Source organism: Centruroides sculpturatus, unplaced genomic scaffold (assembly GCF_000671375.1).
Source record: "Centruroides sculpturatus isolate CEXI.00-Female unplaced genomic scaffold, Cexi_2.0 scaffold149, whole genome shotgun sequence".
Classification (NCBI taxonomy): Eukaryota; Metazoa; Arthropoda; class Arachnida; order Scorpiones; family Buthidae; genus Centruroides; species Centruroides sculpturatus.
Window position 1 is genome coordinate 389,524 of NW_019384406.1, and position 12,633 is coordinate 402,156.

At 33.5% G+C, this 12,633-nt stretch overlaps 1 protein-coding gene across 1 annotated transcript in view; it reads left to right on the top strand.

Annotated features, from left to right (window-relative positions):
• Positions 1–12,302, top strand: part of LOC111618861 (rho GTPase-activating protein 100F-like) — a 34,729-nt gene extending 22,427 nt beyond the window's left edge. The window contains exons 3-8 of the mRNA XM_023360469.1: positions 4,293–5,892; positions 7,711–7,886; positions 8,944–9,823; positions 10,839–10,999; positions 11,505–11,703; positions 11,858–12,302. Of these exons, the coding sequence (XP_023216237.1) occupies positions 4,293–5,892; positions 7,711–7,886; positions 8,944–9,823; positions 10,839–10,999; positions 11,505–11,703; positions 11,858–12,033 (3,192 nt within the window). The 3' untranslated portion in view covers positions 12,034–12,302. The remainder of the gene's footprint in view (positions 1–4,292; positions 5,893–7,710; positions 7,887–8,943; positions 9,824–10,838; positions 11,000–11,504; positions 11,704–11,857) is intronic.
• Positions 12,303–12,633: the final 331 nt, after the last annotated feature.

Sequence of the window (12,633 nt, forward strand, 5' to 3'; positions counted from 1 at the left end):
GCATAACGCGTATATTAGACAAATCCTAGTTTCATTTGGTAAACAATGTAGGTGAGCTCACGCAGGAATAATCTCTGTTTTGTACACGCAAATTTAGTAAAGCTGCACGATATTTATGATAAATGTAATTTATACAAATAAAAAAACGAAAGGAAAAAAATGATAAAATAAAATAAATAAAATAAAAATGGCAAAATAGAGTTTGTTAAAAGTGCTGCAAAAAATGTATAGGAAGCATTGTGATGAACTGGCAAGTATTGTGAGGAGTTGCACGAGCTATAAGAAAATATCTTTTAACCCACAAAAAGTAAAATTTCGGTATGCAACATAAAAGTGAACATTCCTGTGAACGGAGAAGTATTCCCTTCACGTCAGAAAAAAGTTTTTTGTATGCCAGAGACTTGAAAGTCTTCTGAACGTCAGTGGTGTAGAGATTGTTCGTTCAGTGCAGAGAGGGAATATACTGTTTGCTAACGACAAACCAACCGTCATCCAGAACCCCTAAAGAAATGAAGTTTAATGACTGAATAAATGGAATTTGGTTTAATATTTATTATTCTACTTAAGCGTGTGCGTAAAGATGGCAAAAAAAGTTATATATTTTTTTCTCTCTCATAATCATAATTGTCTTGTTTTTATCTTGGTCTTTCAATCTTTTTTTCAGTCGTGTTTAGAATGATTGCTGGAATTGCTTTTCTTAACCATATTTCTTTCTTTAGTTGTTGCAATTCTTTATTTTTATAGGCAATAAGATTGATCATGGAATTCATTCTTTCAATTACTGACGTGATAGAACACAAAGGACACATCGTGCACATTAATGGTGGATATATATTACATTTTGCCTGATTTACAACGTATTGTAATTTTGTGTTTTAGATCTGGATCCTTAACATATTCAGGCATGTACAAGTTCAGATATATTATTAGGTAGAGGTTTGTCTGAAAAATTGTTTTTTGTTACTGAAGAAAATGTAAAGTTAAATATAATTGTACCAGTACCTTGAGCAAATACTTTAAAAATATATTAAATTTTTTCTTTTAATTAATAGAATTCTATTCTCTTTACCATTTTAATAATTTATTATTACTTCCTGTATCGTTTCGATAAATTTTTGAACATACTGTTCGGCTTTAAATTTATTTATTAACTTTCAATTAAAGTCAATATTGGCATACTTATAATTCATTGTCTGGATTTCCAATTGTCTAGACAATTTTTTTTTTTTTGTATTTTTTTTTTATTAAGTAACAGAAAATTAAATTAAGAGAATAAATACCATTATATTATATGTATAATTTTGTTGATTAATTTTAAAATATATCTTTAATGTGGAAAAATGTTGAACATTTCAATTATTCAATTGTTTCCAGAGAATTTAAAATTATGACTTTTTTTTGTTTGAATTATGAAATCACTGATATTTATTTTATTTTACTTGAAAATTCTAATAATTAAACGGTTTATTTTTTCATTTCTTCAATTATTTTTGCATAATATAATAAAGCATCAAAAAAGGAGAAATAATAATAAGGCAGATTTTTAATTTACGTAATTTGTTTAACCAAAGATGAGAGTAATCATTCTTTAAACTAAAAAGTATTTAAATAATTGAAATATCCAATAGCATTTTATAAAATTTAAAAAAATTTTTAAATTGTGCAATCATGAACTATGTAATAAAAATTGACCAATAAGATTTTAAAACTTTATTTTGTTAGTTTGCATTATTAAATTATGCAGATAGTTATAAATTTAATAACGTTCTCAATCATTTGTCTTTCCTAAATTGTTTATTTGTATAAATTAATAATAAATATTAAAATGAATAATCTTATTTTGCGCATATCAATTTAAACTTGAATAATTCAGTTAATTGAAAATTTTGATAATTTGATTTTAAGTAAACATATTAAAATTTAAATAGTAAAATTGTTTTAATACTTTTCTCAATTATTAGTTTTAAAAAATTGAATTTTTGCAAGATTTAAAAGGAAAATATTTTAGTAGATGAATTATTCATTATTCACTTAAACAACATCAAAATAATCAAAAATACTTTATATGTTTTTTACCTTATTTGCAAGTTCCTCGTCCAAAATTTTGATAAGACTTTTGATGAATAATCTATTATTAAAATTCTTACTTCGTACGTTTATTTTTTTTTTAAATAATTGGATTAGATACAAATTACTGAGATTTTCAGCTTATTAAGGCTGGATATTTTGCTTTATTTTGTATTTTATTTTCTACAGCTAGATTCATCAAAATGGGTGAAATGAAGTGAAAAATATTAATAATATGTTGAAATTTCTAACTGGATTCGATTCATGATTCCTCCTGCTATAAAAAAGGGACTGCCGATGTTGTTTTCGATTTATATATGAATGGAAAAAATTAAATTAACACGCTAGAAGAACAAAACTTCGATTAATTATAATTAATTTCTAGTTAAATACACGACGAATAATTTTATAATTAGTGGAATTATCGTGTGACTTGTTTAGCTAATAACCAGCAGATAATAGGTTCGTAATTGTGAGATTTCCGGTTGTTGTGAACACAGAAGTGCTTATTATTATGATTCACAAAATATTCTTTTTAATTCTGTGGTGTATTTCGATTACAGATTATCAGATGTGGATGTTTGATTTTTTAAAATTTATACATATTTTCGTTATAAAGCTATTGTTATGTTGATTTTTTATAATTAGCATGTATAATTTTTTTATAAATGCAAGTAGTAATTTTATTTTGAATACAAGATTCTAAATTCTTTATAATTTGAAGAACAATTTATGAATAATCGTAATATTGCAGAAACTTCTGTAGAAATCTTACAGAAATCTACGTATTTGCAGAGAAACCTGTTAATTTTGTGACTCTTTTTGACTGGCTTCTTCACAGGGATATTTTTATTTTTCTCAATTTTATAAAAAATTAAAATTTTTGGCAATAAAATGTTTTCCCAAAAATTTTTGTNTATATATTTTTTTTTTCTTTAAAAGCGATAAACAGAATATTTATGGAAAAATTAAGGTGAAGAATAATTGGTTTTCAATGGATAGAAATTAAAAAGTGAATGCTTCAATTTAAAAATGATTGCTAAATTATATTTTGCTTTTTCAACATGGATGTTTTTTGTGTGTTAATTTAAAAATACAGAAGGGAGAATTTTTATCAATACATCTTTCTTAAGAATAGTGATACCAAAGAAAGGTCAAGTAAAAACTTTTTAACTTCCATCCATTCAAAAACCATTTATTCCTTGTCCGTGCTTATCACATTTTGCCGTTTTTCACGCTCCCAGGAGTATCTTCTTTTTACACTATCGAATAAAATATGACACTAAACTGGAATGTTTTCCCGCTCATTTAAAGTTACTCTTGTAAACAGCAGACTTCATAAAAATAAAATCGAGTAAATAAATTTATTACACTTCATAAAATGGTAAATTTGGAATTTTACAATTCATTAAATAATGAAGCCGATAATTATAAGGTTAAAAAATGACATTCTGAAAGCGTATGCCACTAACCGATTACTGATTTTGAAAATTCTTTTCGATAATTAAGATATTATTTTATTGATTTGTCTATTTTGTTTTTTTTTAATTTTGTTTTCTTCGATAATTTTATAACGGAGAGAAGAAAAGGAATACACATAGAAATTACATTTTTTTCAAGTAACGTTTATCGATGATTTTGACGAAGAAATAACCAATTCAATTGAGTTAAAGTCATTGAATTTAGAGGAAACAACAATGATATATTTCATCTTGTATGTAATAACAGGTATAGATAGATATGATAGCAGAATAACATAGGGTCGAAGTAATATAAGGAATCGTGATATTGTTTGTTACCACAAAGAGATTTATGGCAAAAAACAACGTTAAAAAGAAAAAAAGCTTATCTATTTATAGTTTTTATGACGAAAATAAAGTAATAATTTCGAAAGAATTGTTTGGAATTAAAAATGAGATCATAAAGAGTGGAAGTTGTACAGATAAAAAATGTTACTAGTGGAGATAGGCTATAATAGAATTTTAACTTTCCTGAGGTAAATTGGTTAAGTTGCCTTACAATCGAGATTGTTATTATAACGTGACTTCATCCCATTTAGTTTTTGGCCAAATGTGAAAGTAACTAGAATGACCTATTGATATGCAAATTTAAAAGTAAAAGTTAGTTTGTAAGATATCACGATAGTATGAATACGAAGTGAAAATACTGTTGTTCTTTTTTAATGGAAAAGTAAACAGAAACCAATTATTTTATTTTTGTTGCAGGAAACAAGAGAGGCAACAGATTATCAAGTTTCGGAAGAGACCAGTCGAAGGGCTGGTCCTTCCCGTCCGAAAATTCAACACGGCCAAGTACCAGAAATGGTTATCCAGAGCGATTTTCGTAAGGTGAGCGGGATAACGACAGAGATATTTCGACAGATAGAAGCAATAGAGAATCAATACGATCCCACAACAGCGGCCAATTTAGAAACTGTAGAGAAACGCGGCGATATGATCATTCGTCTACTAGATCCCAACACATTGGGCAAAGCAGGGGTGGAGGCCTGTCGGAACTACGTAAGAAATGCCGACAGCATCCACGTGGTACAATTCGTAGAAATTATAAAAAGACCAGGACAAACTTTGGGACTTTACATTAGAGAAGGGGAGACGAGCGAAGAAGGGGTCTTCATTTCGAGAATCGCTTTGGAGAGCGCCGTTTACAATAGCGGTTTATTGAAAGTTGGAGATGAGATTTTGGCGGTAAATCTGGTGGACGTCAGACACGTCAGTTTGGACGACGTGGTCATCATCATGTCCATACCCAGAAGATTGGTGCTGACTATCAGATCGAGGATATGCGGTGGAAAACCTATCACTAAACTTGCCAAACAACGCGATGAAGAAGCACGACCTCCCATAGTCGTAGTGAAGAAAGGAATGGAAGAAGATACAATGGATGATTATGGGAATAATCATGAGAATGGTATGCTGTTGAGAGCTAGAGTCAAAGGATTGCCGAGTGATATGTCACCGATGTGCATCACTTTAGAACCACGTCATTCGGACGACAGAATGCTCTATTATAACTCCCAACCTGCGGCAATGCCCGCAGGTGGGCGTGTGCCCAAATTGGTGGAAGATATAAGAGCAGGGGATGAGAGAACATGGCCTAGGACTGCGGAATCCCGAATAATTACACGACAGCCGTTTAGCCAGCAGAAATACCCTAAGACATTAGAATCACTGGCAGAGCAGATTCACACTTTTCACGCGATGCCTCCACAGGAAGGGCGCAGATCTATGTTTCCTTCTTCGCACACACACATACAGTTTCCGAGACTCGATCGTAGGAATGTCTACTGGGACGAACAAACTGCAACTCTGGGCAGAACTACACGTTTATTGCGCACAGAAAGTGAACAAAGGATTTCGACAGTCGCTCACGATAATTACGATAAATATTCTTCATTCGGTATACGTCATAACGTAGGTGTGTCGGCAACTATGCAACCGAGAGGTCGATTGAGACGTTACGACGAGTTGTCACAATCCATGGCTGCTTTGCGTAGAAGAATACCTCAAGACAGTGCTTCGGATACCGAAGTCCAATCGGGACCGGTTCGAGACGTTATGACTCGCCAGTCTCAAACTATACCACATCAACAACAACAGTTCGGTATGCCAATCATACCCAGAGGCTACGGACAACTTCGAAGCAATTCACTGCCACGTGTACGCACTACAGACCAAATTTATCGTCGTCCTCAACAAGCTGTGCGATTCGAAAAACACCTACTGCCTTATGATTCTCAGGATGATAGTGACGGCGCTCTCTCTGCACCAGAGCTTCCAGCAACCAAACCGGACAGGAGAGGAATTGGTGAGTCAATATTTACATATTCATAGTAGAAAGTAATAACGTGAGTTTTGAACGGGTATCGCATTTCTTTACCTTCTTTCCTTATGCATAGCTACACCATGCTTGTCATCCTCACTATCCTCTACATCCTGCCCTTGCCAGGTAGTTTTGCATGGATTAAGTCTCTCCCTTCATAACAACCGAAGCTTTGGCGAATTCATTAGATTCTCGCCTATTGCATTTTCGAGAAACAATAGCAACCGTACAGAGAAAAGTCACATCCGATTTCGTTTTTCTTTTGATACTAATTGATGCTCTACAATAATTAACAATTCATCTTGGTAATTCACTCTCCTTTTTTAACAGTTACATTGGCGTGTTTATGAGAGAAAGTTGCATCTGCTAATTAATTAAGATAAAACTGCTGGCAGTTAATGCCTGCTGAGTTTCTTGTTTTCGATTAAATTACTCGTTATTATCTTGCCAAAATAAATTCTCTATTTGAAACGACTATTTTTTAATTTATTTTTTTATTGTTTTAATTAAAATTCGGATTTAAAAACGGATGGATTTATTTTGAAATATAATTTCAGATAATCCTCCATTGATTTTAAAATTAATTTCGCAGGATTTTCCAATATCTCTTTAATTGGATCGATACGAGATTGATCGAGGGACAACCAAAATCGTGTCTCTCAACCAGAAGATCGATAACCAAATTCTATACAATGAGCGGAGTTTTCCGCAATTTCGGCAGCTTAAAGCACAAGAGTTTTTATCTTATTATTCAATTTAATTTTTTCAAATCAAAAATTAAACAGAAACAATATATGTATATATAAACCACTAAAAGAAGAAGTGTACCAATTATCTTTTAATTCCAACTGACAGGAAGTTGACTGAGGATCCTAGCTTTCGTAGTTTGTTTCGGTAGACTTTTTCTACGCATAAAGCTTCGAGTAACTTATTACAAAAGAGGTAGCACTATTGATAAGTCTACTGCACTTCCACAAGTCATTCCGCTCGGTACTCATCGATCCTATTAGTAGAACTGGTTGGAGATATCTACGTTCCTCCTGCTTCAGGCAAAGGTTTTTATGATGTGACCATCTCTAGAGTACATTTGTGTTATTAGTCCCGCGTTAAAAGTTTAGGAAACACGAGACTGATGCTCATTATGCATTCATTGCATAATTGCAGCTAATAATTCACTTAATTCAGACATAGTAAATTTTCATAACTAAGTTGTTTGTAGATCGATCTTCCAAAAACTTCTAACAGATGTCGAGTTTGTTCACGAAATAAAACGAAAATTTTAATTATTATGATAATAAATTTTATTTTATATTGAAGTTGTTTTAAATTCCGAAAGTTAAGATGGTCGCTGGAGGTAGTTTTCTTAAAGATTAAACTACTATTGTTGAATTTTCCGTACTTTTAATAAATTTTTTATTCAGTTTTTGAATGTTCGGTTGCAAAACGTTAACAATAGGTGTCCTTGAGAAGAAAAAATGCTCCGCTACAAAAATTATGTAGAAGACGTTATTAATTTTGTAGTAGTGATTCACTTGGAAAATCCAAGAACATCTTCATTAATTTTTTAGTATGTCGCTTTGCTTACAACACAATTGCTTGTTCTTCTGTCTGCATTCTCCTTGTTTGTTCTCTTTCATTTACTGTCTACCTCCCTTTCCCCCAACTGTTTCATTTAAAAACCAATCCTCTGCCATGTTCCTATTCCTGTATCCTGCCAGAAAAGATATATTGCGAATGGCATCCCCAAAATTTTATAGCGAACAAAACAGCAAAAAACCTACCTTTAATGTATCTTTGGCACAGGACGACGGGGTCCATCCCCTCCTGTTACTTGCCCTGCCGATTATAGAGCTTGGCTAAATCGTGCACCTTCCACATCAGCTATTTACGAAAAGGTGAGACGAGCCCAAGGAGTGCGTCATACAACTTTACCTCGGGTGGCCCACAGTGCAGAAAGTCTGTTGGACACACTGAGACAGGTAAGTCTCCCATTCTCATCATATCATTTGAAAAGAGGAAGGTCACAATTTCTAAAAACTTTCATCAGACGTGTAAACTTAACATGCAAAGCATACTCGCCTGGCAAATCCCCCGATCTTCATATTGACATTAATTCATTGATTACCTCTATTAAATGCTCTCGACTAGTAGTGATCTATTAGGAAGTTTGCCAAAAAATGACGGTTATGACATTGATAATGTAATCGAGACACGCAAAGAGCCCGTTTGGCTTAATTGAGAACGTTAACTTCCAGATATTCTTCCAGATTTTCCACAACATTTGATAAAGTGTTCAAATTATCCTTTTCTTGGCCAAAAAATATACTTTAGAGGTTAACATTTAACCCCTTGCAATATCAAAATTGGAACAAAATGTTAACTTTCGCATTCAAACTTTGTATAAAAATTGAAAGATCACAGACAGAATATTAAATACTAAGCAATACTACATCACACGCTGCAGCACATAAACTGCATTGAAGAGGATTGCTACAAAACTTCACCTTTCTAACCTACCTGATTTTATCTTACCTGTGATTGATAATCCTATTCTTCTATTACAGACTATCCTTTTTATATTCCTCTCAAAACAATCAAGTTTGCATGAACTAATATACTTGAATCTTGAACTTCCACATTAATTAATTTCCTTTATTTAATATAAAAATTTCTTAAAAAATCAATATTGCGGAAGGGGAGAATTATTTCAGTTTTGTTCATCGTTTTTTCAAGTGTGAGTGTCAAACATTCATTAGCAATAGAAGGGAAGCTTCGTCTAGGAGAGAAAAACCGACCGTGTTTCCAGCCCTTCTACGAATGATAAATGAGTGTGGCAAATACAGACACTCTACACCGACAACTCCGAAATGGGAAATCATTATCCAAACACGGTCGGGCCGCTCGAGTATTCATTACTAGTCACGTGGATTTTGCGAAATTTTGTTTATCCGGCTAAGAGAATGGAAATCTTATTTCTCTAACCGGATTAGCTTAACCCTATCTGCTCACTTTATGACGATTTTAACTTCGTTACAGGACGAGCAGAGAGGAATCCAACCACTGATGATGTACCCCAGGCGACCATTTCTCAGGGCAGCAGCTGAAAATACAGATAAGAGTGGACTACAGCCACTAGCACTTGAATACATACGTCAAGTGCCAAATCCTACACCAGTTAAACCATCAGAAGATAAATTACAACTTCTAACACTAAATCCCAGGGACTACGTCAAGTATCGTCCCGAAAAGGACTCGGAAACGGTTTTACAGAACGGTGGTTTCAGCGGTCTCTTGTGGATTCACCTGGTTGCTGGAAGAGGTTTGCGACCCACTAGTCACAGCGATCATTTCCGTGATCTGTACTGCGTCATTGAATGTGATCGTGTACACAAAGCACGAACTGTAGTTCGCACGGGCGAGCATAGCTTCGATTGGGATGAGGTTTTCGAGTTAGATATAGTAGATAGTATGGAACTATCATTCTTGCTGTATAGTTGGGATCCTCAATTTCGGCACAAACTCTGCTATAAGGGTACAATACATCTGTTAACTATTCTCCGTGAATCACCGGTACACAGTCTGGCTCTGAAAATGGAACCACGTGGAACCTTATACGTAAAGTTGCGCTATCGCGATCCGAGGCAGACTTTCCAACGTTTACCTGTAATGTCTGACACTGCTCTGTTCGGAGTAGACTTAGAAACTGTGGTTATTCGTGAAAACTCAGGATATGCTGTGCCACGAATCGTCAAGAGGTGCGTGGAAGAAGTGGAGAAGAGAGGACTCGATATTGTTGGTATTTATAGACTCTGTGGTTCGGATGTTAGAAAGAAGATGTTGCGAGAGGCGTTCGAAAGAAATTCCAAGAACGTTGATTTATCAGTGGAACATGTACCAGACATCAATGTCGTTACAAGTAAGTATGACTAATTATATTTTGTTAGACTCAATATCGAAGAAATATAGGCTAAATATCATTGTTTTTTTCTAATCTGTTTTAAGATTTAAAAAGGAAAATTCTCGCAATGACGAAGATAACTTATTCCGGATCAGCTAAATATGTTACACTCGTTCTAATTGTTTAAGGATCGATAGGATTATAATTAGATTTAAGCACATTTACCAATATGCCTGCGTAACAAGTCCTCGACACAAACATTTTCTGTTCCTCCAAGGCGTTTGATTACAGAATAGCACATTGCCTGTCAATATTATTTCAAAATTTCCAAGAAATACTTTCAATCAATGATAAATATTGGAAGTATTTTTATACGGTGCAATGTAAATATTAGCATTAAAGCTAAGTATTTACCCACGGAGCCACGGTAGTTCCGTTTGGAGCCAAGTCACGTGTCATTACCGTAGCTGCTTGTCTTAAGGCGAAACGAGTAATTTTTATAGGGACGAATAAAGCAAAAGTATCTAGTCGATTAAAGTAGTAATATAATACAAGTATTCTCTGTTTGCTCTCTCCTATCTAAATCAAAATATCTCGAGGTTATTAATGAACCATCTTCATTAAAATTTGACTAAAACAATTATCTCAACGAGTTAGCGTTTTCATTCTTTTCCGATGCTCATTCGATTCAACAAGCAGCGGCAGTTGTCCTTATATAGAGATAGATCGATCTGCGAAACTCTACACAGGTCGTTGACCTTTACCGTTTCACTACTGATTGTGGTTACAAGCCAAGGACTGAAAGAAATGTAAGGTCTGAAAAGCGACAGTAATCTTCTTGTAACTACGTGTAACGAGTTTGGATTATAGGTCATCCTGTGGACCATCTCGGGAATAACACTAAGCTTACACCATGCTTTGTTTAAGAAACGGTACATAGAGGCTTACGCAATTCGTGACGACAGCTTTTTTAGGTTTCTTATTTCCTTCTTTTCACCAACTGCACTGACGCTTTCAATTTTACTAATTCCAGGTTTACTCAAAGACTATTTAAGGGAGCTTCCAGAACCACTTTTCACTAAAGGATTGTTCGACATGTTGGTAGATGGATTTAGCGTTTGCCTACCGGACGATCCTGAGGGTAATGCTAAGTTAATGTTCAGTATACTCGAATGCTTACCGAAAATTAACCGGGTAAGTTATCCTCTTCTGTTTTTTAAATTCCATTTACGTTCATTTTTAAAAATATTTCTGCACTCGTAAATTTGAATTAGTAACCTCGCGACCGATGCGAGTAATACGATACTGCGCTGTATTTCTTCTTTTATAGTTCTTTAAAATGTTTTCGAGTTTTCTTTTTACAAGTAGAACGAATTGCATGGGAAGATGCTAAACGATTTATTAAAAAAACTTAGCGCGAAAAGCGTTGAGGAGAAAATGTGTTTTATATAAACCGAGCCTGTACCAATTGTGAACTGCAAAGCTTCCACTTCGATTTGTTTGTCAAAACGAGAGAGTGGGGAGTTTCCATAGTAACGGATAACACATTATTGAATACGATTCCATAAATCGAACGACTCTTCGAATTAAGAGCGATTAACGAAAAAAAATCGAAAAGCTTTATAGCCTTTTTAAAATAAGTTTTAAATCTAATTTTCAGCAGGATATATAAATATATATATATATTTTTTCCTTTCAGTTCACTGTGTTGTTCCTTCTGCACCATTTAAAATTAATAACGTGTCATAGTGACAGGAATAAAATGACTTCCCAAAATTTAGCTGTGTGTTTTGGTCCAATAGTAATGTGTCATACAGAAACCGGTACTCCTGTAGCCGAGTTAAAGCAACCCATTGATGTATTCAGATATTTATTGGAAATTTGGCCGACAAAGAGAGGTATTTAACTTTTTTGACCAGTTAAATACTTTAAAAAAGTCACTACATTATTCGTCCATATTTTCAGCTCCAAATTTATGACGGATCGTTTCTCTTTCTCCGTTTTTATTTAAGATAAAATTAACGCCTTTTTTCCCATTATCTTGGCCTACAGATAACGACTGGTGCGTTCTTGGAAGCGACAGTAGTGGTTCTAGTAACACGGAACAGTCGGAGGCAACACCGCCAACTACTACTACTGCAGAAAACCAGCCTACCAATAGTAACAACACGTTAAAAAAATCGGTGACGTGGATAGGCCAACGATCCTTACCCGAATCTTCCTGTTAAAAAACAAAAAAATAAAAAGGTTGAAAGTATGGAAAAGGTGCTATTCTACAGAGTTGGCTCTCGATGTCTACGTGATTTAGACTGTATTTTCTGTTTTTAAATATTTGTTTTTTACTTTTTACACGTCAGGAGTTTCCGTTTTTGGATTCCCACAGATATTGTCTTTGAGGTATATATATACATATATATCTAAATTTTTCTTAATCCTGTTTTCCATTATGAAGTGTAACTTGTTTGATATACACAATTAAAATTACCCGTATGTTGAATTTGGTTTGATGATATTCTTTTACAATATTTCGGTCAATCTGAGTGAGATTAAGAAAATATATTTGTCATTGTATAAACGTAATATACCTACACTGACAAAAATGTGAAGATTGCACATTACAGATTCGAGAATAAATTCGTAAAGTTAAAAATAGTTTTACCATACAAATAGAAAATGAATGAAATTTCGTATATTTCTTAATCTGGTAAAACAAGAACGGAAGAAATTCTCTCCACATCAGGATTTAAATATATATATTTAAAAGTTTTAAATATTGACAGAATAGTTTTGTAAAATGAGATGTCATTTTTGATTTGGATTGAAATATT